Below are 27,945 nucleotides of genomic sequence, written 5' to 3'. Positions count from 1 at the left end.
TTGAACTGCATAAACTATATGTAGGTGTAGTAGAATGACCATTCCACTTTCATTCCAGACTGATCACACAGAACATCTAGTGCACTGATGCTACAACTCTTATAATTTTCATAATGCTGCAATAGCAGTCATTTACTTAACTTTAAAATAAACAGTATTTCTCATAATTAATCTGGCTTCCTTCCATAAATATTCATATGTTTTCCTATAGTACTTCTCTTCCATAAAAATATCTAATAAATGTTTTCTGTGCATTATTAATACCTTTTTCTAACCATTCATAAAACTCTGATCCTTTGCTACAATGCAAGAGGTTTTTATTTCTGTAGAGGATCAAAGGACATCAATGATTACATATAAAATCAGCGCACACAGAAATCAGGGTGCCTAATTTCTCATCACTTTAATGAGTTCTTTATTCAACACAGTAATTATTAATTAATTCAGTGGTTTCACAAATAATCTATTTATTAATTCTGGTTCTATTTCAATTAAAAACTGCCAAGATTTAAATAAAAAACCCAATCAAATACTCTACTCATAGGCAGCATTAGTATTAGTTTAGAGACATTTTGGTTTTTTTTTCTTTAAAAAGTAGAATTCTAAAATAAGAAATCAAAGAAAGCACTGTGGCAGAGTCACAAGGGAGAACTGCATGAAAAATAAGGTTTCTCACTCCTCTTGTGGACTGTAATTTTAAAAGTCTTCATATAGTGTCATTCTTCATTCAGTGCTGCAGGAAGAAGAACATCACCAGAAATGACTGTCAGCCTTTTTTGTTAGTTACAAGGCCACTCATACAGTGCAGTCTTCCTCTCTGCTGGATTGAAACGTTGCCATAAAGGAAAGGCTGTGCTGTGACTGCTTGGCGTGCAAGGCACAACAAGGAACAGGGGGACAGTTTTTTATCAGAAAATTGTAGTTTCATACTTGGTATTAATGCCTCTTTTGGCCTCTTGTCCAGGTTCAACAATCCAGGGTAGATTCGCAAGAGTCTTTTGTTCGGATGGATCTATCTGCTTTAAGACAAATGCAAACATACAGACGGGTTACCATCTCCGTGCACGGCAGCTTGAGCAGAGGGTTTTTCTTTAAACTAACAGGGCAAATCCCGAATTGACAAAGTCGTACAGCAGCAAGTATGGTGGTGTCTACACTCCCATGTACTCATGGCTGCCTTCTTCTTCCTGTTGAGATCAGAGCTGTGTTTACCCCCAAGCTATAGGGCATCATAGTTCATTAAAGCCACACTTCATCCTGAGAAGTCTGTTCGCTAATGAGACAGACGATGGCATCAGGAAATGTTTCTACTTAAAGTTTTATGGAGGAAGATTCTGTGGCAATGGATGACAAAGTGTACAGTCATACATTTCCCCCCCACCCTTCCCCTCACCCAATAATTAAGTGTCATAGAGTACAGTTCTCGCGTTATAGTCGGTGAATATGATACAGTGTGCGGTCATTTTTCTCCTTACCCTCCCAGATCACCCTGTGCCTGTGTTCTCACTTAATTTATAACAGTTTTCATAATTTTTTTAAAAGGTCTACCGTAAAAGAATATTTCTCTGTCATCTCTGCACTTCAGGAGGGCACTTTAAAGGCAATCAATACAAATGCTTCAATGAGCTTTGTTTCTTAGGAATCTGTGATTAATGCTGAAAAGTATATTGAATCCCAAATTTAAAAAAAAAGAAAAAAAGGGTAAGAAAAAAAAAAAAGAAGTTGCTTGGTCTGACAAGATAATTGTACAGAATTGATACAAAATTGATTTGTATTTGTAATTTGATTAGGATACATATGCCATGATCGTATACCAAACAAGTTAGGTGATAAATTAGGAAAGTCCATAAAACCTCAGAGTTTGAGAGGTATGCATTGATTAAACTGAATTAATTAAAGCTCTGATGTAATTACTATAAGACATATACACAAGACTAACCAAGCAACATCTTAAACTGGAGAAATCTGAAATAAGCAGTTGTTTGAAATGGCTGCCAGCGCTGTGGTGACACAACCCTGCCAGCTGATGAGCAGAGGTGGTACAATGGAGCATTTCTGACTTGAGAGGTATTTTTATTTGTACAGCTTCTAGTATATAAACTCTTAACTGTATAGCTGAATTTTGGATTTTTTTGCATGCATTACTACCTTCTACTTACCACTGACTTCCGAATACTAACACGTGGTTTGGGAATAGGTTTAGAGGGTTTGTTTTCAAAGCTTTCAGGGAGGGTTGAAGAATGACCCCCTTTTCGTGCTTGTAGTGCAAGCTGATAGGCCACCTCAAATGCTTGTCCTAGTGTAAGAATGATTTCATAAGCTAAATTCTGGAACAAAACAGAAACAGTTAAAATTGAGGTGAGGTTGAATTATTGTCAGATAAATGAAGTGGGGTAGTGATTTTCAATGTAAATAATTAAAATCACACTGGTAATAAGCTCCTCAGTCTCTCTAATGTTTACATCTGCCATTTGATTTCTCATGGATTAAAAACAATCTAAATGTAATTTATTGTACTGAAAGTAATTACTTCTAAACCCCTTGAAAACATCTTACTAACACGAAAACATGAGTGGGTGAGTATGTTGTCTTCTCTTTTTAGAACAAGTATATTAACCTTCCCACCTTCCCAACTCATCCCATATCTGCTGTTCTCAGGATCCAGCCCCTCTTGCACTGTTGCAATGTGACACTCGGCCTCGCTCTATTTCGGAACTGCTGCGCTGACCCGTCCTCCTCCAGAGCCGGCAGCCTGACGTGCTGCTTCCCTGGGCACATGCCTTGGGATGCTCTGTGCTCACCAAGCAGCACAGGAGGAGGCTGCAGCACGGCTGTGATGTGTTCAGAAGGACAGAGGGCAGTGCTGGAAGCATGTGCCCCGGCTGACAGGTGCAGTGCAGGTAGCTGTGCGTGCAGGTCCAAGTGCCTGCTGCAAGTCCTGGGGAAGCCTTCTCGTGGTTTGCTTTCTAGAAGTGAAATTGAGCTCAAACAGTTGCGTAACAACACTCTTGTAAGCGAGGGGAAGGGAGGTTAGTGGGCATAAACAAAAAAGTCAGGGTATTATGCCTAAAACCAATTCAGTGTTAAAGGTTGAATATTTTAAATCCTCTTTGGATATGGGGAAAAAAAACCTGTTGAAATATTTATAACACATGAATGAGGTATCAGAGGGGTTGATATAAATATCTTTTCAGTACAGTTATACATCAGTGAAAAAGCAGCTGTGAGTTTCAAATTTGACCTTACTCTAAATGGCAAGTGAATTCCTATGGTAATTTTTCTTCAGGTTTGTGGGTTTGTTTTTGTATATTTATTTTCAGGCTCCTACTGGAGCTTATTTTTAGGCTCCTACTAGAGCCTACTTCTGGGCTACTAACTCTGCAATAATGTTTAGAACCCCTGCAAAACAAAGGCAAGCCTGTTGGCTTGCCTCCATATGATGTCCTACAGTCCCCTTAGAATAATTCATAAATCTTTGATATGATTCAGCTGTTACCCTCTCCTTCCTCCATCTCCATAGCCTATAGTATGAGCAATTCTGCATTGCTTTGCTTTGAACCTAGGTAATCCCTTAAAATTCTCACGTTTCTGATACTTTTTCAAATGACTTATGTCTTTACTAGTCAAGTCTAACTGTTCAGTTTGCAGTAAGTGAGAAAGCAATGCAATGCACTTGGAAGTACACTGTTTGCAGCACCTTCAATCATTAAAACAAAGTTAAATGGACAAGCATTTTATTTCATCATCTACACTTTAATTTCCCTGAAGAATTTCCATTCCTTTTTTATCACTCATTTATACTGATATAATACAGGCTAAATTCAGCATATTTTGCTCATTATAAGAGCTTCTTATAAAGGTGCCAGTTCTGCCCTGTGTTAGGTCAGACAGAAAACAATTATACTCCTGCACTGGGACATGCTCTCTGCTGTTACAACTACAATCACAACAGCAAGCCAGCCAAAATTTTATAGCTTCCCAAATAAAAATGTCTGCCTGATTTGATAGCTGTAGTCTCCAAATTATCTCCCCTTTAACTTCAAGGGAAACTGTCCAGAACTGAAAAACACTGAGGATGCAGTTTTCCAGTGTAATAATAAAATAAAAACTAAAGAGTCTGTTATAAAGTGCTCTGCCTTTTAGCAGAATGCTGGCCAAGGAATTAAGTGCTAGAGTGTAGTTGTTAAAAATGTAGAGAATAATATAATTTGAAATGGAGTGTACTTTTAAGTGGGGTAAGAATATTATTCTATAGAGAGATGTCTTTAGAATCAGCTGTCGGGACAGTAAGAGTGTACTATAACACGATGGGAATGTCTGCAGTAGATATTATTAATATCACTAAGGAATACCTCAGCAAGACAAGGTGTAGGAATGGCTTGTTGGAGAATATGCAGGCTGCAATAGTAGTAGGACTGAGAAAATACACCATCCAGCGTGGCATAAAAAAGATCACTGAGACAGGCCTGAAAATCTGGGAGATGGGAGCAGAGACAGACTGAAAGTTTGCCATACTGAGCCATAAATTTAGTTTAAGTCCTGCATCTTGTATAAAGCCACTATAATCTGGTCTCCTTTGTTGTCTGTAAAATGAAAAAACAGGCCTGCCCTGAACCTGAAAACCATAAGAAACATGTAACTGCTTCTCTGGTTAATAAATATTTGAAATATATCAAATAAAATGGAACATTCACTGTTCTGTTCAATATTTCAAGTGCAAACGGAGCCATAGCTTGTATATAAATTTTATACATAAATTTCTACTGTGGTAGAGCCTTGCCAAAGGGAAGTCTGCAAATGGAGGCAAGGAGGACTTTAAAAGTGTACCTTGTAAAATTTTAAAAAGTTATCTGAAAAAAACCCCATAAGTAAATAAGCTTAGTTTGAAGACTTTCCCACCTGTAGTACTGGGAGATGAAATTATAAGGACCAGAGTTGGTACAGATTCTTGCAGAGGCTATTTTGGACAGGTAGAACAGGATTCTCTTCAGGACAGGGGTGGAAAACTAAACCAAAATCCATTGTGGAAATTCCTCTGATGGAATGAGGAGATTATTTGAACTAAAAAGTTCAAATAAGTTCAAAAGGTCAAAAGCATGTGGCACAAAAGGAAGGATACAATTCTCCCTCCCCGACAGACGCTTAGCATGGAAGTTGTAGAGCCCCTGGCTGCTGCAGGAGACGCTGACTCTCACAGCACTGCATCAAGCACCTCAGAAAGGAGAGAGAAAGGCCCGGGGTGCTTCACAGGCTGCTGCAATCCTGTTGCTTGTGTGGTAAGGCAGAGAGGGAAAGTGAATAAGCTGATGCCTTTAAGCAACAATTTTTGGGAGATGAGGAATGAGTTCAACTACCTTGTTTGCCAAGCAATGCTACAAGTCAGAGCCCCAGACCAAGTCTGATTCAGAATTCCTCAGCTTTAACTCAGCCAACCTATTACAATAGCTAATTGCTTCCTTATATTTTAACTGACTGTTTTGTTGTCTTCTATTCACAGGTGCACTGGGCAATGAAGGATTATCTGATGGAAATTACTTTGGGTATCTCCAATACATGAACCAGAAATTGATAGAGGAGCTGTGTTGGTTTGTTTCTCCAGAGGGAATCCTTCACTCATAGATTTAAGGCTTCTTAGTAAAAAAATGAAAGTGAAGTGGGTTTCAAATATTGAGCAATAAGTCCTATTTTTCCCCCAAACCTTTTCCCCTGCAGTATTCTGTAATAAAGTCTGACATTTTTGCAATTTTGATTGTAGAATTTTCACTCTGAGTTAAATGTACTGTTACTCTTAAGTAGTATCAGTAATGCTTGTGGTTTCATGTCACTACACTGAAATATTTCCCTATCTATAAATAAATTATTCTTGCCCACATTTCCTGAGAAACTGAAGGACCCAAAGAGTAATTTTTTTTTCATAACATTGCATATAAGTATTACCAAATAAAGATGGTTTAAAATGCCTTACATCTTATTGTGGATTTCTACAATTTTAAACCTTAATTTTCTTAAAATGACTGTACTTCTATCCATTGGCAAATGGGTGGAATTGTTTCTATTAGCAAATGGGATGATCAGTTTAACATAAACATTAGGCTCTAAATAGAAAATTTAATTCATGGTATGTTTGCATTCTGAACATCTAGCTAGTTTTTATAGAGCTTGTACTTGCATCAAAAATGTTAGTTCCTGAGAAGTAAAACACAAAAAGAGGATATTTGAGTATGTAACACCCAAATGGGGATTAGATTGTAGGAGAAAACTCAGTTAAGACAGTTAAAGTTTCCGTATTGCTTAAAATAGCCATTTAAAGTGCTTGGGATATTAAATGCTCCTCCGAAGGTACAGGAAGTGGGCAAAATGTAATTATCCCTGGATCACTTTTCTTCCCTTGCCAAGAAAGGAGATGACTTTCATCTGCAATACCTGAGTCTATGTTTCTGCCTGATTACTAAACCTATAATTGAAACTGCAGTACTTCAAAACCATTAAGTAGAATTTAAATGGACTAGGAGAAATAATAACCTCACTCAATCAGTCTAATTTCAGTTGTTCACACATCACTAAAGCCTATATAATGTAGCATCTTGTTGATCATTGTCTATCTATTTTTAACACAATTTCAAAGTTTTTCTACTCCCTGTGGATACTAAAATGTCAGCAGAGAATTTAAATAACAAAAGCACTCAACCAAAATGCTAAAATTCCTCTAACCTACCTGTACATCTTGTTATTTAAATTCTCCCACACACTATTGCTGTGCATGTTAACTGTTTCCCCAGTTTCAAGTAAAAAGCTGTAGTTCAGGTACCCTGTTCTTTTGATTTAACTTACTTATATTCACATGAACATGTTTCAAGAATTCATACACATTATACTCTATTACAATGTTTTTTCTTGAATGATTTTGAAGTTTTAATAGCACCTTAAATTTCTCTTGTGCACAAGTCAAAGTGTGAGTTTTCTTGAAAGTTTTGGACTATAAGTCTTAGTCATAAAAACTTTAGCCACTACTTAGTTCATCAAATTTAGCTGAAAATTACATGACTGATTAATTGATACGTGTTCATGATTTCTTGAAACCATAATAGTTTGCACATCCCCACCTGAAAGTATAAGTATAGGAAGAAATTACTAATTTTCCACCAAGATAATAGGAGCTCCAAGGACTTTTGCTGAAGTACCATTTTGAGATATGCAGGTAATAATTACAGAACAAGGAAATAATAATTAAATAATTAATTTGCTACTTTCAGAATAAAGGCAGACTTTTGGTGTGTGCTGAGATTTCAGAATGGCTGGCCAAACGTACTTGTTACAAACTTTTGGAAGGCTTAGGCTTATAGCTTAGGTTATAAGAATTACATGTTCAGACTTGTATGAAAAGCTACTTGCTCAGTTTACAGTCAACAGCTGAGGTGACAGAGTTATTTCCTATGGCAAATGAGATATCAAAGAAAATCCTTGCTCTTCTCCAGAAATGTCCTTTTGCTATCCCATAGCAGTCTTTTCCTGGGGTAAATTAATGATGCCTTCCATTAATCACCATTAATATAGCCTGAAAATATTTTAACAGAACTAAGTAACTATTGCTAATGGAAAGAACTATTAAATGAAGTATCTTCTGTCAACTGACCACATCAAATGCAGTGAATACGTGGCAGTAGTGGTGATTCGTCTTCAAGTCTTTAGTGATGTACGCAAATGTAGAAAGGTCTTCGGGGTCTTGTGCAGCACAGGAAATGTTGCGGATTTCATGTTCAGCAATAATATTCTGTTTAAAAAAAATATTTTCAATCAATTTAAGAATTAAATTTAAAAGAGCTGTAAAGGGTATAGGTTTAGATTCACGTTTGCATTGATGTACTGTACCAAAGTATTTCAGGAATGTCCTAATAAGAAGAGATTTAATACACTCCATGTGAGATCTTACACAGGTATTTGGAATTTTGACCTTGTCCAACTGCCAATGATCTGGTAGGAAACCATATTTTCTAGAGTCTTCCCTATGAGGCTACTTGTGCTTTGGAGTTTATTCAGGTTCCTTTGACAAAGACATCTTTCCTACCGCACAGGACACAGCTTCATAAGATGCTGGTATAGTGCTTCGAAATAGTATTTATAGATACGTTTCAAAGCACTATACCAGCATCTTATGAAGTTCCTGGGCTTTTGTATAGTGATCAAAATGGGACACTGTTTCAGTCTACCGACAGACAGGATCTGGTAAAACCCAGCAAGCTCAATAGCCAGGTTTTTGAACATGCTATTTGACAAATTTTAGCTATACTTCTTCAGGAGGGAAAAAACATCAAACATCACTTATAATTGAAACCATGAGATATCCAAAGTATTCTGATTACTAAAATGGTGACTACAGGGGGACCTGGCAGCTTATCTCCACTTACTGACAGCAGCATCCTGTAAGAGAGATGTAGGGAAATTAAACCGTTCATGCACCGAGCCACACTACTTGCAACAGCCAATGTAAGCTATAGCACACTACTGGGAGAGAGGTGGGGATGTCTGTCCGATGGAACAAAAAAAAGCTGTCTTAAAGCTTTGGAGAAAATTATGAGTACTCATTACATAAACTGCTGATATGTAATTACTGTATTCAGGCCAAAGGAACCATGAAGCCAGAGAAGAAGATACAGCAGAGTGGCTAATGATTATGCCTTGCTTCAGCAACATACATGTTTCAAAGGGTTTGCTTAAGGAAAAGAATGATTACTTGAATAGGAATTTACTTAGGGATTAGTTTATATGCTTTCTTGGATTGTAGCTCTGCTGGCTGTAGCTCTGGCATTTCCACAAAAGCCCACAGTGACATATCCTGTTTCAATATGGCATCACTACTGCATCATGGAACTGGTGACACCTGTAATGTCCCAGTTCTTCACAGAGCCACCACTTGCTGCTGCCACAGTGCCATCTGTCCAAGTTAAAACAATCTCTGAGCATATCTGGTTTTCCATCACCCCTCTCTTTTCCTTCCCACCTCTTTTCCTCCAGCTCCCTTTTAAATTTATTTATTTATTTTTAAAATACGTGCAACTAAATTGCTTCAGATGCTTTGTCATATCTTCTGTCATTTGCTAAGTGGCAACTTTCCCCCTTGCATGTAGGTGCCAAGTTATTGAAAAGAAGCATTAACGTATCTAATTGAAGAAATCATGACTTAGGAAAAATCTTGATAAAAAGGATACTCAATTTCAAATTTCAAATTCAAGTTCAAATGGAAAACCTACGATAAGGAAACTTTACTGAAGAAAAGAAATAATCCTCTTAAATTGTTGCAGCATACTTGATTGTTTCTGTTTAATGCATTATTCATAGAAATTACAAAACCAGTACTTGTGTTTCAATATATGCCAATTTATAATGACATGTGTAATCTCTGCTCAACAATTGCTTTTTATGTTACTTGAAGCATTTTATTTTCTTTGTTCTCAAATTGATAACTTGTACCCTCAATAAAGATTTTGATGAGAATTAGAATTATACCAAAACCAGGGATTTAGATATCCATGGATGGAGCTGTAATGCACTGTCATTGATGTAGTGTTGGCAACACTGCAGGTCAAAAAGCAGAAAGCATTAAAGCTTGGAAGGTGTTAAATTCATACGTGAGGTATTTATGCCAAATCATGAGCCACAATGTAATCACCTGAATTTATGCAGCATATGTGAAAAGAGCTCTGCTATACTGAAATTTTTCTAGGTGACTTGGGGTTGACACAGGGATTTGCACTTGAGTCAGAATTCATGGAGATTATTTTAATGTTTTAATTTTGAATCAAGTGAATTTTAGAAAAATACGCTTATCAACTTTGTTTTGAATAACAAAAAGTATACCTAAACTAAATCTTGTGGACAGAAATTGGTGAAATTGAGGTTTTTTCCTAGCTGCTCTAGGATATCCTCTGTGATCTCCTTTCAAAATTAAACATTTTTAGTGCATGTGTTTACTTTGTCCTACTTGCACATTTCAGTAGACCACGGTCTTATTCTGTAGGAAGTAGAAAGCTATGAGCCAGCTTCCTGTTCTGGGTACACTCCTCAGGCACTGACTAACACTGTACAGTTGTTCTAAAAATTGTCTTTCAGTTTGGCAAGAAAAACCTCCAGTGCTTCTCAAAAAGTGGTGAAGCTGAAAGTCAGTTCTGGTTCTGCCAAGGAAATACCTTGGAGAGACCAGGTTTTTGCTAAGCAGCCTTCCTTTTGCTTGCCTAACTCATGCCAGGCAATCTCCCTTCTGGCAGAAATCACCCAGAAGTTAGGGTGAGCTGTGAGCCACGAGAAAATTCTGTGAGTCTGCTTTTTTACTAAGCAGCAATTTCTTTCTGGCCTCACTTGCAAAGAAATGGTGTCATGCCAAGCTTCAAGGCGCCACTGAAATAGCTGTCGTGGAACGAGGTCAGGGCCCCTTCAAGTTTCAGTCACCTGAAACTTTGCCTGCTGTGACTGGGAATACAAATTTGTAGCTTGGTGACATAAAGGAAAAGGATGAACAGCCATGAGAGCTGAGTTTTCAAGCACAGAACTGCTAGCTAATTTTGTCAATTAAAACTACGCGTTTGTTGCTAAGTGCTGCCCAGCGCCATCAACTATAAGCTCATATGGAAGCAGTACAAGTCTGGATAAACTCTCACCTTAGTGCTAATCTGTTTTGGGTCTTGAAGGGTTTGGGAACAGCATACTGTGGACAAGGATGATAACAACGCTTCTGGGAGAGTTGCAGGCTATCACCTGGTTTTTACAGAAGGGAAAGGCAGTGCAGATTTTGAACTGGAGAGAAAGCAATCTACCACTTGAGAAAAAACATTGGACTGTGGCATATTTAACTCCATCAAATACATCCATTGCACTATTAGGTTTCAGTGGGACTCATCTAGAGTCATCTAATGCAATTTGCCAAACTTCTTTCAGGTTTCCATCTTCCATAAGACTCTATGCACTGTGCAAAGAGACACAAGAAGCTCCTCTTGTTCTCCTGGGTTTTTTTTGTAAACTTAAGGACATTGCAGTTACATCCTTTATGCTACAGAGGAGATTTAAGAGCTGAAAACAGCATTATCCAAGTTGGAGTTAATAGCATTACAATGTTCTGATCTATGCCCTGCACATCAGAGAACATAAAAGGAATGAGGGCTGTAGAAGCTCAGTTTTAAATCAATGGAAGGAAAAAGGAGCAGACAGGAATCCCTGGTCTCTCTGCTCTGGCAAATATGCCAGACTTGAAACAACAGTAATTCCACCTCAGTTTTTCTTTTAGGCTATTTTCTAACTCTAAATATGGCTTCCAAACTCTTGCAGAAGTTCACAAAACTGCTTCCATCCATCACTTAAAACACAGTTCCAGTCAAACTTAAAAACTGATTGATTTGGCAAGTTTGATGGATACTGGGCTAGGAGTACTGTGCTGAATGTTCAACAACACAAAGCTACTACATACATTATTAACCTGGTCAGGTAGCTGGGTTGTCAGATTTATTTTTTATATTGCTTAGTCAGTTTTAGTCGCCTAACAGAAAAGATAATTTCTGTTCATAGAAAAGCATCAGGATGGATGGTATTTCCTTGCCATTTTAGACATACAAAGAAGAGAAATTAATGCATTACTTTACTGCTCTTTACAGAGCTTGTACATTTTACTTTGGCTAAACAATAATCCATTGCTCTATCCATCACTGAGTTCTCTGATCTCTTAATTTCTGCTTTTGTGGCTTTGGTCAGTTGGGGTTTTTTAAAGATTTGGGTGCATTTAGAAATGTAAAAAACAAAGCACAGTAGCATTGCCACATGGGAAGATGTGAAAAAAAAAAAAAAAAGTGGACTAGCAACTATTAAGAAGCTACTGCAGTTCAGGTAGTTAAATGGAAAGAAAACATCAAGAAAACAGCTCACAGAGAGGTTGTGGTATTTGAATGTCTGGAAAGGACATTCAAGGCTTGTGTTTCTTGTTCTTAAAATGGCTGGCCCTGGATAAAACCACATCTTTATTCTTTATTGTGACTTTTTATTTTTTAATTTCCTCAAATTATACTAATGAACATATATATAAATATATTCTACATATTTATTGAAGAAGTTTATGACAATTTATGGAACTGTATAGAGAAGAATATGGTAAAGGATTCTACAGAGGCTCTCTTCTGAATGTCTTTTGTGATAAGCTTGCATTTAATAGCAGAATGCTGGACACAGTGTTCTCCAAATAAGCATTAAAGCTGCTTCACTTGTCCTCCAGACTGAGTTTCTGGAGAATGACAATTATATTACATCAATTTTGGGCAAAAGAGGAGAAAAAAAGCAGAGGAATACACAAAGTGCAAATCTGCTACCTCTCTGGCCTGGCCTTCATAGGTATTACTATTTAGTTGTGAGAAACAAAAGGTAATATTCAGTAATTGCACATACCTTATTTGTGGCATCAATAAATTTAACTCCCTTGTAAGAAACAGACAGGACAATGGTTGGTACTTTCTTCATCTGTTCTGTAGACTTCTGAAATCAAAATGAAGATCTTATTAGAGTTGTCTTGCATTGCAATAACAGTGCTTTCTTCTTCTGATTAAATACCTAAGTTAAACAAATATTTTACTTTTTCTTCAGCCAGCTGGGCTCTTGGTTTATGCTGTCTTGTAGTTACAAAACTAAAATAGCTTTAAGTTTGTTGTGAGGATGGTAAAAATTCTCCTTTTTTTTCTACCACAGTGGGAATAGAATAAAGTAACTTTTCCAGGCTTAAAAAGACCAGTCATTCAACCAGTGTTCCCCAAAACACGTTAGGACATCTATCTGCTACAGCCCATCCACTGCTGCCTCCCTCCCCTTCTCCCCTCCTTCCCAGCTGTAAGAATCAACAGCACAGTAATTCTTGTAGTACAATTTCTTTGCTGCAGTTAGTTGTTATTTAGAAATATTTCCCTGTTTCCCCTTATTTTCAGTTGTATTTGTGACATGAGGTATCCTTGCAGCCCGCTAAGCCTGCCAGTCAATCCGTCAGCCCAGCGCTGGATCTTGTCACCCTGACTGTCTCTGCACCTCAAGTACAGCTGCTGCTGGAAGCTGCTTTACACATGAATTAGCACAGAGGCTTATTCTGCATTCCCTCCATGACAGGTTCTTCTACCTACAGTTCATGCCCTCCTATAAGATTGTTTTTCCTTTTATGCTAGTCTACTTCTGTGTGCAGACAGCAAACATATTTCCCACTGAACAGACTGGGAAAATATGTGGGGCAGATTTAAGTTCTCTGCAGAAAAAAATAAAAGTTCTTTAGTTTACAGATTGAATTTACTAGAACAACCCCAAACCCAACCAAACAAAACCCTCAAATGTGGCATAATAGTTTATAACTGATTTGAATTCTTTTAAGGTGGAAAACAATGATGGATGAGACTATTCTATACAAAATTTCTATAGATAAACAGGTAACATTCAGAAAATGCTTATTTATGGGACTATCTGCAAACAATCACAGAGATCAATCAAATATTTTCCTGAGAGGAAATGAACTATTGACAGTTACAGATAAACATGAAGAAACATCAGCACACAGAAGGAGAGTGTAAACACACTGAAAAGTCTAGAACTGGCACATAGGAAGATCATTAAAGCAGCTGAACAAAAGCAGCAATGGTGGCTTTGTATTATTAAAAAAAAAAAGCCCAAAGAAGCAGAGATAGAAATTTGAAAACCCAAGCTGTATCTAAAAAAATATGTTTGAAAAAATAGGCAATGCTAACACTAGAGAGCAAAATAAACAGAAACTTAAAACAAGAAAACCTGCCCTGTAATCATGTCTCTTTATCGGCTCTTGATCCTCCCAGAACCAAACAAACATCCAGCTATGTTCTGCAATTAGTGTCTGTAGTGGTTTAGGTTTGCTAATTTGAGTTTTTTGGCAAATGCACTAAATAATGTGGAGAGTTTAGCGCTGGCTAAAATTACTAGTGTATTTACTAGAATTATTTGTTTATTTTTTGTTGTGAGATATGAATTAGAAGGAGGGCAAAATAGGCTTAAAATTTAAAGTGTATGAAGAAAATTTTACAGAATTAGAAGAATAATAAGAATTAGAATAAACATTTTAGAACATCTTTCTTCTTCTTGCTTGACTTTTTTTTTTTTTTTAACTGATAATGTAGAGACAATACTTGGGATTTTAAATTAGTTATTACTTTTTATAAGTAATACTCTTTTATTAGTGTCCATGCCATGCAGGCTGAAACCTCTAATTAAAGTTTCAAGGAGAGCCCCACTCATCCGTGTAATAGAGAGGCTTGTTGGATCTCTCCGTATCAAATGACGAGATACTTGAGACAGCAATCAAATGTCAATTTATCCTGGAGAAAACTTCTTTCACCCAGAATGCTCACCACTTTTAAGAAATGGAAGCTTAAACGGTAAAACGCCCTGAAGAATTTTAACAAAGTCTGAAGAAAGAAACAAATCTGATCTGCCTGCCTGTGGACTGAGTGCAGGAAGAACTGGTATCCCTGCCAAAAATAGAGCAAGCAGCTACCTGTGTGTATGTGTGTGTGTGTGTCACTATAACAGATCTCAAATGAGTCTTTTCATAAAATTCAATTTCAATGCACAGAAAGCATGACAGTGACTGTACAGAAGCTGCAGTACATACATCTATCAGAATAACAAGCAAGAAACCCCACATTTGCTCAGACTAGACAAAACAGTCACAAATATGACAATATCACTTTAATCATCTGGCAAGGCAGCAATCATCCAACTTTGGTCCTTTCATTTTAGTCCAACAGCTACACACAAGAGAGCTTCCTTTTCCTTTTTGATTTTTGTAATTACCTCCTTCCTTGCCTCCTTAACAGCAGAACTCCTTTCCTCCAATATGCTACACAAAGACAGGTACTAAGTTCACAAATTTTAGTTTTCCAGTATAATTCTCACTGTCTGGTATTTGCCATAAATGTGAAGCATCCTGTTGGCCAGGCCACATTGTACCAACTACCTCTTTCCTCTAGACCTATAGCTTGTAATTTAATCACCTTCATCTGTTCCACATTCACCTGTTTGTCTTGACCAGACCTGACCTCTAGTATTTAATCAGGATTGTGAACTGCCAGCAGACTGTCTCTGAGTGAAATAGCTCATTGAGATGCTATTAAATTACAGCTGGCAAATTAGGAAATGAATGAGAGATTGATGGACATTTGTAATTTATTAAGCCTAACCATCTCAGCTAGTAAGGAGCACGGGATGTTCATCATCAGCTCGCAAACCATACAAACCCCAAGATTTGTGCAAAGGTGTTCTGGAAGACTGCAGTCCAGTGTAGAATTATGATCTGGGTTTCTTGCACAATTCTGCACTTGTGCTCCCACTGAAACAAACAGCTGGGCAGTGGAATAACATCCTTTGTTATTACGACAGTGCCATCAAGAAAAACACACAGCTGACTGGCCTGGCTCGACTCTTAGTGATACAGTAACTGAGATCCACCGGATAATTATTATTTCCAAGCAGTTTCCAGACTTCAACAGTTTTGAGTTGTCATGGTACGCTCACACTATTTTCTTGTTCCTTTCTTTTTAATGAAGGAGTTGTCTGCCAGAATGTGTAACATGTGAATTCAGAGATACAGTTGGAATACCTTTTGCTCAGGCACTGCAGGTGCTTTGGCTCTGAATTCTAGGATGCTGAGATGAAGCCCCACAGCTTTCTTGGTCAGACATTTCACACCTCTGTGCAGGCCAATTCTGCAGGGCATCTCTGCCCATGTCTGTGCCCAGAATCTGAGAAGAAGGTGGGACACAGGAGTCAGTATTCCTTTTCCTTGGGCTTTTCAGGTTCTGGTACCAACTCCACAAGGACACAATGAGATGACAAAATATTCTTGTCCATCTGGTGTCTCTATGGGAAGCATAGGGACTTGAGCCAAAGTTGTGGGAGCCACAGCTGAAGGCTGGCTTTGGATGTCATGTGCTTGCTGACATATGGTCTCATGCTCCAAGGCATGTTCATACCATAGTAGCAGGATTAGATTTCATCTCACAAAGAAGCAATCATAGTGACAGGACACTGTCTTTGGGCAAGTGCTCACTAGCCTGGAACTGGTCATAGTTCCTATGAACTCCACTGTTTGTGACTGTAACTGGCTCTTAATTTCAATGTGCTTCTTTAGGAAAATCACCTGGGTGAACAGCAAGCCTATTCCAGGCTCCTTGCCAGTGCCTGCTGCTGATCAGCTGGTCACCTACGTCAGGACAGATGTGCATGCTCCATCTCCGTGGGTGCACTGCTCCTGCAGACAGGAGTGCTCCACAGTCTGCACTGCCAGAGAGACTGAGCTTTGGTCCCACCTCTGAAATCCTTGATGCCAGACAGGTAGGTGACTATGTGAAAGCAGGCCATGTATAATTCAAGAGCCATAAAACAGGCTTGTGTGCATACACAGGTAGATAGAAGGAAGTGTCACCATTCTAAATCTAATATGACATATGTGCAGCTTCCCCAGACTTCTCAAAAGACACAGAGCAACCCTCTCTTCAGAACAAGGAACACTGGGAGTACCAGTCTTGTCTGTATTTTGATGCAACTGCTCCAATGAAGCTGCTTCATCCCCTCAGCACCCACAGTGCAGATCAGCCCAGTGGAAGAAGGTCGAAGGTACCTTCTGCAGGTATCTGGTTACTAACTACAGTGACTGCTTTTTACAATAAAAGTCTGAACTTAAGATTATTCTGAGTTTGCGTCTGAACCCACTGCTGCCATTACGTAGGACAGTGCCAAAATCCTGCTTAGGCTTGGACAGTGCTGCTACCAATTTCTCCTTTTGAAATGGGTCATAAGGAGATGCAAGGGTAGTGGTGCCAGAGAGAGCAAGAGAAGAAGTGCAATCTTGCTTCTCATCTTGTTCATGGATTTTCTTTAGTTCCACTGGAAAAAAATCACTCTCATATCCAGAGTCTAAACTCATTTTCATATTATAGTAGTACTACAAATTGTTGTAAGTAGGCAAAGCATTTCCACTTGCATACTGATTTTGAGTTAAAGGCTGTGCAGAACTTCTGCCATTTATTTAGAATATAAACTAAAATCCAACTTTGAGATCCACCCTGTCAGCATGCCTAACAAATCAAGGTAATTAACAATGGCTTAAGAGGCAGAGGACTTGATAAAATAATATAAACTAGCAATTTATTTTTAAAAAGCAAATACAAAACCTGCAACCCTGAAGGGCATTTAACCTTTTCAGGACAGGATTGTACCTCAGTACCTTATTCTGTGCAGAACTGAGAGCACTAATTCAACACCTTTGAATGCTCCTGCAGTGTACAAACCATGGCATCTCTAAGCACACACCCACACACACAAAGCAGCTGAATAAGAAATTCAGAAACACACATAAAATGGTGTCCAAGTAAGATGCTAACTAATTCCCTTGATATACTGTAGCACATGATACAATGCAGCCCCCACTGAAAATCTTTCATCTCAGTTATTTTTTTTCTGCCAAGAGGAAATGGAATGCACTGGTACTTCTACTTTGCCATGTTTACCACTTCAATGTACTTGTACATGCATTTATAACTAGATTACTCAGCTTTGATACAGTGGCCAATATAAAAACAGGTTCACTTTTAGTTTTATATGTAATTCTATTCAATATTGCAAATACAAAGAAACATTCAGCTATGACAAGTCACTAACAACCTTATACATAAATTCCAAGTAAAAGTTTATGAGCCTGTAAAATCTTAATCCTTTACCTTGGCTTTCTACTTTTGGAAATGAATCTTCAGTCCTGTATTGATTTTTAATATCTGTATGAACATTGTAGCTGGCAATTCTCCTATTCAATTATGTACTGGAATCCACTTCGTTATAAGAATCTGAACTTTTTCCCAAACTGGTAGCAACTATTAATTTTAAATGGCATCAGAATGCACATTTCAAAACATGTGTTCATACCGCCTACTATCATACCCGTAAGTCTGCTATTTATTTAAGGCTCATGAAACTTCACTAAATAGTTCACTGAAATCTCAATTGGAAGGGAACCAGAAGAATAATTGAATCCAACTCCTCCCTCTACAGAGGGCAACCTCTGAGAGTCCCACCCTGTGCGTGAGAGCATTGTCCAGACGCTCCCTGAGCTCTGTCAGGCTGGTGCTGTGACCACTGCCCTGGGGAGCCTGTTCAGTGCCCAGACACCCTCTGGGGGAAGAACCTGTTTCTAATACCCAACCTAAACTTCCCCTGACACAGCTTCAGGCTATTCCCTTGTGTCCTGTCACAAGGGTCACCACAAAGATCAGTGCCTGCCCCTCCTCTTCCCATCATGAGGAAGTTGTAACTACAATGAGGTCTCCCCTCAGTTTCCTCTTCTCCAGGCTGAATAGATCAAGTGTCCTCAGCTTCTGTTTATAAGGCTTCCCCTCAAGGCCCTTCAGCATTCTCATGGCCCTCCTTTGGACACTCTCTACTCACTTTATTTCCTTCTTAAAATGTGGTGCCCAACACAGGACTCAAGGTGAGGCTGCACCAGCACAGTCTAAAGTGGGACAATCACCTCCCTTGCCCAGCTGGGGAAGAGGAGAGTGAGTGAATCACTTTGACAAGATCATGCATGAGATGAAATTGAAATAAAAAGCTTAAGTCCATGTTGGACTTAAGTTAGTTGTGAAGCCAATTTGCCTTTTAAAAAATATTTACATACAATTATACAATCTGACTTTTAACAAATACTAACTTCTCTCAGTCCAAAAGGTTTAAAAATGCATTACTGACATAATTTAACACTTCTTGGAATAAAACTACATCTGGAATCCTTGTGGTACAAAACTCTTTACTGCTCTACAATTAGTGGATCATCCAAGCTACATCATTAATATGAACATTGCACTTGAGGGTGCACCTGTAAAGCACTTAGTTGGGAGTGAGATGGTTTTCCTCTTTTGCAATATCTCTAAACATTCCTCTGCATTCCTCCCGCCCCTTAGATTCCTTTCAGCCAAAATTCAAGGATGTACAATCCTCTGAACACATGGTACAGCATGATGTGGATGTGCATAGAGACTGAATGTCTGTAAGATCTTCCACCACTACTTATTTTTTCCTTTTGAGTAATACCCATGTGTCTGTTCCACTGCAGACCCTCTGAAAGCAGTGGTCACACAAGAGAGAGGCGGAGCTGCAAGTCCCAAGAGAGCAGAGACTGAAGAATCTAAATCCCAAAATAGTGTTTGATATGGTATTTGCCTAGGGAGTTTCACCAGAGGCATATGCAGACTTCTACACTTCTACTTTTGGAGGAAAAAAAAATGGAGATTGAAAAGTAAGAAGGGATTTAGTAAAAACAAGGAGATTGCCATCTAAATTCAGTTCCTTCTTTACATAAGAAATGAAAGGAGGAAGAAAGGCCCCAGATGCTGCCTGTTTTCAGTGAGTCAACTCTGCTTCACCTTCCTCTCCAGAGATAAGAGAACCAGATTTTGTAGCAACTCCGACTTTGACATTTTAGTCTGTTCTGCTTTGTGAACAGAATTGTATTGCTGGTTCCTCAGAACTTTGACCTGAAATTTAAGAACCTATTCCTAACAAGAAAATATTTAAGAAAGAAATATAATAGTCAGGAAGGTGGCAGGATCCAAGAACCAAATTTAAGTTCCCTTCTGCTGCAGTAAATATTTGACTGGTTTAGACTGTTCAGTTGGTGTATGCAACATCAGTGATTTAACACTGCTGCAAAGAAAGAGTCTGCCTTGTTGCTGTAAATATAAAACAATCCCCTTCCCACCTGGTCAAGGAATTCTGATGTGTAAATGCCAAATCAAGTTTTCTGTAGAGAACAAGTCTCTTTCTAGCTCAAGTTTAACTCATGCCTTTATTTTGATGCAAATGTGTCTTATTCTCCCTTCATGCTCCTATGATAATTGCGATGAAGGCAGCAATCTGATCGGAAACAAAACTTGCAATATTTCCCATTTCACACTGAAAATGATGAAAGTTCTTAACTTCTTGAAGGCATCTCTCAAGTGTAAATAATAAATCTATTCTGGCCAGGACAGCAAGCCCATAGTTTAATCTCCGAGTAGGAAAGGTCAGTTTACAGCAGGTTGGGATGGAGATAAGGAGACAGTGCTGTCCACTAGAGAGGGAGTTTGTGAGAGAAAATAGGTGGAAACAAATAAGAAACCGTAAAACATAAAAGAGTCCAAATATATGAATAGAAAAGTGAAGTTCTTGACAAATATCCATAATTTTGGGTTGCTGCAGTTTGGATGGGGGGGAAAAAGACCATGTATAACCTTGACCCCAGCACTGAGCTCCAGCTATTACACCTGCATGATTTTTCCCAAACAAATCCATCATCTGCCCTGCTAGAACACACTGCTGCACAATGCAGAGAAGCAGAGTGGATTGCCAAGATGAGTAATTAAGGTAAAGGTTCCCAGGGTTTTTTTGTTTGTTTTATTAATATTATTATTATTGGTGGGGTTTTTTTAACATTATAGAGGATTTAGAATCTCCTTTCACTTTTAAGCTATAAGGAGGCTGCTGCAAGCCTCTCTGTGGAGAGACACAAGGGATATTCACACGAAACTTTCCTTGAGACCAAAACCATCAATTGCAGTAATTTAAAACCGTGGGAGCATCTACAACTAACAGTGAGAGATCAGCAGTCAGCAAACATGTCATTTTTGTTGTTTCTCTGTATTTATAAATGATTAAGGAAGATCAAGATTTTTTTTTTTCACTGATACACTTCTTTCATCCTTGTGCACCTGCTGACTGAAAAACATCCAGTGAATGTCAACACTTTTGAGAGCAGCATTAGGCTAAAGATGGAGAATCAAAAGCCACATTGACAGAAAAATTAGTTACCTAATTTTCATACATTCTTCAAAAAAACATTATGTGGCTGAGTCCAGAAAGATTAAAAAAACTGTGGGGAGTGACCTCAACCTGGTACAAGTTTATGTGTGACATACTGTTCCCCATACCCAACATTTTTGGATTGCAGCAGGCTATAGTTTTGCAATATGTGCATGGAATAACAAATAAAATACTAGAATAAAAAAAAAGTTGTTCTATCACAATAGTACAACCCTATGTAAAGGTCTTGCTGACTCATGAGACACTAGACAAGTGTAAAGAATTCAGTACCTGAGAGCCAAATAAATATATAACTTTTAACTTCTTTTTCTTGTAAGTGAAATGTACCTTTCAATACATTTAAAGTAAAATGTAACTATAACAGAAACCAGCTTCAGTGACAACCCAAGGTTACTTAAATACAATAATGAACATCACAGCAAAATTTCAGTATGACTTTGGACAACCTGGACTCCCAATTCACTGACAACTTTCAGGAGACATCCAGAGGGAGAAAGTTTTGGAAAATATACATTTTTCTCACTGGGAAACAGGCTAACATAATAATTTGTTCCCATTAAGTCAAAGGTTTTTGCTTTTGACTTGAATAGGAACATGATTAAAAGGACTACATAGAAAGACTAGATGAAATCCTGATTAAAAACTCTTTTATTCAAATATCTTTGCAATAAAAACCCCTCAAACCATAAAATAAACACTCTCACATAAAAATTGTTTCAAACAAGAATGTAAAAAAGAAATGTATATAAACCCCACCACTGTATTATATAAGTGTCCTGCATGGCACTATAGAAAACCAGTGCAACTGCACTATTTATATAGGAAATGTGTATTTTAAATTAAATCTGTTTTTAAACACTTAGGTTTTTCGGTTGTATAAGTTTAATTGGCCAAAGTTATTACTTACAGAAATATATATTAAAATGCCTATAAATTATTCAGAGTGCCTGTTTTGATGTAATGCCTCCTAGTTCAGTCAGAAAGCTTGCTGAAGCTGTCATATGCTACTATGGTGCCAAATTCTGCCCTAATTTCTGCATGGGCATGCACCTAAAGAATTGAACTGCTAAGCCTGACAGTTTCAAAACTGGATTGGAAGATGGTGTGCTTGCAGCCTCGATTAATTCCCCAGAACACGTGTATGTGATTGTAGATCCCTCTGTGTCAAATTGTTGGGGTTTTTTTCAGAGGAGTTTAAGCCCAGGTAAGGAATGATTAGCATGTAATTAGCTGAAAAGCCTCAGATCTTCAGGCAATCTAGTAATTGTGAATTATTGCCTGCCCTTAGCTAGAAAAGCTTGTACGAAAATCTGTGTGCTGCGCACATGTAACCAGCAGGAAATGGTTGTCTGATTGCATGAATTTTACACATCTTCCAGCTTCCTGATCTGAATGGCACATCTTGTGCTCAGAGACATCTTCCATAAGAGACGTATGATACAGAGAAGAAAAGATTTTGCTCATTCATCGAGGTAATTGTACATGTTTGGTAGATTAGCAAACATATTCTTCATTAATTAATCATGCCAGACCATGTTCACCATGGCTGTGAACAGGTGTGTTCTTATTACAACTACTGTTGGGAATAAATCAGGCTAAGGCCTGTTTTCAGTTTCCAGCAGCCAATGTTTCTTGGAGATAGACTACTGTAATTTTCTACAAATCAATATCAGGCAAAAGAGTCACAGGAAAACATATTCTTAACAGTCTGAAGGAAACATAGTTGATTTTCCACCATCAGATGAAATTGAGTTAGACCTCATTTTCACCCTTTTTTCTTGATAAAAACTCATAATTAAAAGAAATACTCATGTGAGTAAAATTATCCATAGGAGTATGTGACTGTTGGATTAGACTGTACGTAAAAACCAGTGTGTTTGGTGACATGTTATATACTTACTACTATGTATTTAACATTGAAAATTCAATCTAAATTATCATATAAAAGCTATAAATTCTGTTTATAAAACAATTGGATATAGGCATGCTTAAATTGTGTGGAAAGTACTTTGAAACATACTCAAAGATTCATGAGAGAACATAGCATACATTTGGGGTTTTTTGTTAGATACAACATGTAAAATAAAAATTTATATTTTGGTATTACTTCAAATTAAGATATAAGACAGAATAGATTTCCTATGGAACATCAATGAAAAAGAAAGGAAATGGGTACATTACAAAAGCAAAAGGGTACAGTACAAGCAATCACAGATTGATGTTATTTAATACTAATAGAGAAAGGAGTTGGTTTAGAAACTTACCCTCATCTTTGCACATGCATCCTGTGTTGACTCTGTGCCTCTCAACTCTTTTACCAGCATAGAACCTAAATACTAGAACAAAAATCCATTGAACTTAAATTAAGTGAAATTCCAGAACTGACAAACATCTGCAGAAATGCACCAAAAATGTTTTAAAATACCTAGTGGTAGCAATCAATTTCTTAATGTATTGCTTTAGATATTTTTACTCTGCAGTTCTTTGACAAATCATTTAAACCAATGCGTTAATCAACCCATGAAACAAGAATGCACAGCAACAAGTGTATTGGATCAGCTGGAGTTCTTTGAAACAGTATCTGAAAGCCTTCTAGCTTATCATTTTAGTTACAGAAACAATGAACAAATTCTACAGATTCCATCTTAAAAAAGCCATTTGATTATAAAATGGAGAATTTGCTTTTTTTAGCTGCCATCTGCCAAACTCCTATTGTTATGTGTGCAATCACATGGATGAGAAGGCCAGCAGTGATCTTAACCTCTGTGTACTCAATCTGTAGCTAATTTACGTGCAAATAGCAGAGCCCGATGTCAGCAAAGAAAGACAATTAATCTGTATTAAAACTAGTTTAAACCATTATTTCTTCCTAAGGAAAGGCTGACTCTGAGCTATTATTTTGGAGCCTTTAGTGATCTGGAGGAGAAGCAGCAGGGTGCTGTGTCCTGGGTCAGCTCACTGGAAACCACTGTGCCCTCAGAGGAGCCTGCTCATCTGCAAGGGTAACAAGGCAGGCAGTGCCTCAGTGACACAGCTCCTGTGCTTACAGGCTCTCCTTCACGGTGTCACTTGGTGGCACACGCAGTTTGAGCCCTCCTGCACCCTGCCAGCAGCCTCTGCTCCTCTGAGGTCTCAGGACCCCACCTGAGAACACCATGTTCGAATGGCGCTGCTCCTCCAGGGATGGGGCTGGCTGCATCAACCCTGCCATTCCCACCTAGCAGTGAGGGGTCCTCTTCTGGCTAACTGGGATGTACCAAAGCCTCACCACACTCTGTATTTCTCCTGTAGATGCTACAGGCGTGCCTATCTGTTGGTGTGCATGTGTTCTCAGAGCTCTGTGGGACATTTCTGAACTTCTATGTGATGTCACATGTGAGTCTGGCTTAACTGAGCAGAGAGCACAGCAAGGCACCCCTCACCTGCTCTTCCCCAGGCACAGAGAAGTCTCTCTCTCTCTGCATTCTCACTGCAGCAGAAGGCCACAGCTTCTCCTAAGTCTCCTGTCCTAAGTGAGCAATTTGGGAGCTGCAGATGAGTCGTGCCACTGGGAGAATATGGTGAAAAGGCTCCAGGAGGAGAGAAAGCACTGTGGGTAAGAGCCTATTTCTGGAGGGTGCTGCAACCCAACTCTGCTGACCCATCTCACTCTACCAGACTGATTCCTCTTGGAGACAGCTTAAGCTGACCCAACCAGATGGTGAACCAGCTTCAGCTTAGACAAGAACCTATCAAAGAGAATTTCAGTTACAGATGAATGCAAGCTGGAACTGAACAGAGTGTACTGGTTCAGTTCTCTGGTCTCCTGACCTAAACTGAGATTTTCTTTAAAGCCTTCAGTTTACACTGTGTACTGCAGGAGTCTCTGACCTGCAAGAAAATGCATAAATATTTCAGTGTAGACAGTAGCCAACACAGCAATTAGTGAGAAACACTTTATAGGGTATTATAAATGGGCCAGTGAGCAACATCAACACTACCAGATAAGCACAAGCATAAAGGAATGAATGAAGGGCATTCCTAGAGGACTGCAGATGTGAAAGATTCATAAACCGAGCAGCTGTGAGTCCAGCTGGGGGCTCGATGGTGACGTGAATAGGGCTTTGGGCATTAATTTGATGGGACAGTTTGATATTGCCCTTGAAGAAAAACAACAAATTTAAAGCAAGCTCTGAAATTAGAAGAGTAAACAAAACCATATTGAATCGAACCATGTTTTTCTCTAAATCCTGCTGTCTGACACATTTGGAATTTTTAGCCTTCTCTGGGCAGGTTGCAATTAATGTCTTAATTTTTTTTATTTGGTTGGTTTGATGGTTGGGTGTTTTTTGTTTTGCTTTGGAGGCTGGTTTTTCTTTTGTCTCATTTTTTTATAGACTACAGTAAAACAAATTGTTTTTTCCTTGAAAGCTACCAGTCGGTCAGGCACCAGGGTTTTTGCTTACGGCAGAAGAGGAAGAAAGAAAAGAGAAGGACAGCTCCTGTCCCATCTGCACAGCAGCAAAAACCCTCAGCAGAAGGCATTCAGAAATGCTTCCCAAGGTGGACTGTAGAATAGACAAACAAATCAAAGTAGTACCATCCAATTTAGTTGTCAAAAAAATCTGAAACTCTAGGAGGAAGTTTTGCTTCCTTTTGACTTGCTGTGCTTTTGGAAAGATTCCTTCTCAAACACCAATGGCATGTGGTAGCAATCCAGAGAACATCCAATAGTTGAACTGATTGACAGAGTGGCATAGAGTGAAAGCTACTCCAATTATAACTTACAAGCCAGGGTTTTACTCTGTAAGGCTGAGGTCAAAAGAGCTCAAGGAGCTGAAACAAAGTGGTGACGTATGGTCCTTAGGAAAGGAAGGTCTTTCCTTAATCACCACTAACTTAGATATTCCTGGTCATCCCAACTTAATTTCTTAAATGATCCATCTTCCAATCTACTACAAAGGTTACATTAGATTATGAATTTATTGCTGGATCATGCAAAAAGAGAAAAGGCATGCAAGATAAATGTGTTCACTTCACTGAAAACTATGAAAAATGTTTAAAGAATTAGAAGTTGCTAACCTTCCTTTTCAATCTGGGGTGAGCAAGGAGGTTTAGAATAGGAGAACAAGACTGAGACCAGGTGAGATGGTCCTTGACTGTAACTTTCTGAGGAAGGCAGAGGTTCTAATTACTGACCAGGGATAATCACTGCATGCATGGCAATTTTTAAGCCCATGAGGGTCTGATAGAAAATAAAGTTTTGCTCTAGAAAGACAGGTCTGTAACACCCCTTCTGCTCCTCCTCAGTGGGAGCCAGGCTCTGTCTCACCTGCATTTAGTCTCTAATTCCTACCTTCCCAGATATGCTTTAAATCCCATCCAGAAACCTCCAACTGTTCCCCAAAATGAAACAGTATGTAGTGAACAGAGCATTATCCTAAAAAGCACCAAAGATTCAAGCTCCTTCAGGTGAAGAGGATCTCAACCCCACATCCTGGACCAGTAGTGAGCCCCCAGCTACTATCCTAAAGTCACTGCAACTACTGAGCCTCTTTCCTTTGAACCATAAGCCAGCCTTCCTTCATAAGGCGGTCACCTCCAGAGAGGACACACAGTGAGCTTCAGCAACTTCAACAATGCATTCCAGCAAAGTCAGAAGGGGATATTCAAGCATTTTAAAAGTGGGCTGATGTGCCTCTTCAGCTCCCCAGAAGCTCCAGTCCCCCGCTGCTGTTGGCATGGAACTCAAGATTTCAGAAAACTGTTTTTCATTGGGAAAAAAAAAGCCTTCCACTGACTTTCTGTACTGCAGGAGACTTTTCTCTCCTCCACAAGCATTTTATAACAGGGGAAGACTAATTGTCTCTAGTTTAGTTTATTTAAATCTTTAGAGAAGCTCCTGGGATGGGAAGTGGTAATCACCTGCAGCCACATGGAGGTAAAAATAAGTATGCCCTGCCCTGATGGAAGTGACTGCTACTGGTACTACAAGTAGCCATCAGTTTGGGAGAGGTCTGAACGTGCCCTTGTCCCATGGATGGAAAACACTCAGGACCCTCATCTCCTTTTCTCATTTTCCTTTCCCAAAAACACATATATAAAGTTCAGGTGAGGCAACACTTTAACTGCTGTCACAGAGCATTAAGGTAGGTATAAGGATCCCATGTCATGTTTTATTATTCTTTCAGAGACATGTGATTTTTAAGAGATGAAAAGTAGGGGTTCTTGCTCTCACTGTCACTTCAACAACACTTAGCCACTAACTCAGTGCCCGTTCTCTAACATTAATGCCACATGGACTGCAATATATCACAAAATTCATAGCAAAAAAGTACTGTGCATCCTTGTTTCTCATTTATTACAATTACTATATTTCAGAAGTAGTAACCTGTCTCTCCAAAAGTGACTGAAAAAGTATTATAAATGAAAGTAAAACACAACAGCCTATCAAAATCCAAGTTTAATATATCAACCCCAAATCAAACCGCTAAATTTATCAACACTTACAAATGCTTTATAATCGCATGACTGGAAGATGAGTTTCTCTGGATGATGTTGCCAGTATTGTACAGGCGTTGATGCTGTGGCTTCATTTGGAGGTCGCAAGGTAATTGAAGGCTCTCCCCAGTCTCCTGTCTGAAAATCACAGTTGTTCAAGATGTAAGAGTATGTGCAAGCAAATTCACTATAAAGTAGCCCTCCACTGTTGTGCTCAATTAACAAGGATTTATTTTCTACACTTAGAGCCATGTTACTAAAATAAGGGAACACAACTCCTACAACATTTTTCATGATTTAATTTATAATCCAAAGTCATCTACTGTAGTGTTTAATGAGGCTTTAATTAAATCTCTTTGCTTTGAGAATAAAATCATTAGGCACCGGAAATGTTCCCTAAAAATAAGTGTTTACAATACATATATGAGGATGAGAGCACTTGAAAAAAATCATGAGATGCATGAAAATGCCTTTCACAAATTCTGCTATGTGTTTTACAAGCTTTTCTGCACAGTTAATATGCCTTCCATTATCTGGCACACATAACCAATAACTAACTTTCCTAAATGGCTAAATAACAGA

The 27,945-nt window shown here is 38.5% G+C and overlaps 1 protein-coding gene across 15 annotated transcripts in view; it reads right to left on the bottom strand.

The window, feature by feature from the left end:
• Positions 1 to 635: 635 nt before the first annotated feature.
• Positions 636 to 27,945, bottom strand: part of LOC131591713 (ankyrin repeat and sterile alpha motif domain-containing protein 1B-like) — a 407,097-nt gene continuing 379,787 nt past the window's right edge. For 7 of the 15 annotated variants that reach the window (XM_058862675.1, XM_058862676.1, XM_058862680.1 and 4 more), the window contains 7 exons: positions 27,373 to 27,501; positions 23,144 to 23,219; positions 15,051 to 15,058; positions 12,421 to 12,507; positions 7,634 to 7,771; positions 2,160 to 2,327; positions 636 to 1,019 (listed from right to left, as the gene is read on the bottom strand). In XM_058862675.1, the coding sequence (XP_058718658.1) occupies positions 909 to 1,019; positions 2,160 to 2,327; positions 7,634 to 7,771; positions 12,421 to 12,507; positions 15,051 to 15,058; positions 23,144 to 23,219; positions 27,373 to 27,501 (717 nt within the window). In that variant the 3' untranslated portion in view covers positions 636 to 908. The remainder of the gene's footprint in view (positions 1,020 to 2,159; positions 2,328 to 7,633; positions 7,772 to 12,420; positions 12,508 to 15,050; positions 15,059 to 23,143; positions 23,220 to 27,372; positions 27,502 to 27,945) is intronic. The other 8 variants (XM_058862677.1, XM_058862678.1, XM_058862682.1 and 5 more) reach the window with 2 other exon arrangements.

The sequence above is a fragment of the Poecile atricapillus genome, chromosome W, assembly GCF_030490865.1.
Source record: "Poecile atricapillus isolate bPoeAtr1 chromosome W, bPoeAtr1.hap1, whole genome shotgun sequence".
Taxonomy (NCBI): domain Eukaryota; kingdom Metazoa; phylum Chordata; class Aves; order Passeriformes; family Paridae; genus Poecile; species Poecile atricapillus.
This window is presented reverse-complemented; position numbering and strand designations above follow the sequence as displayed.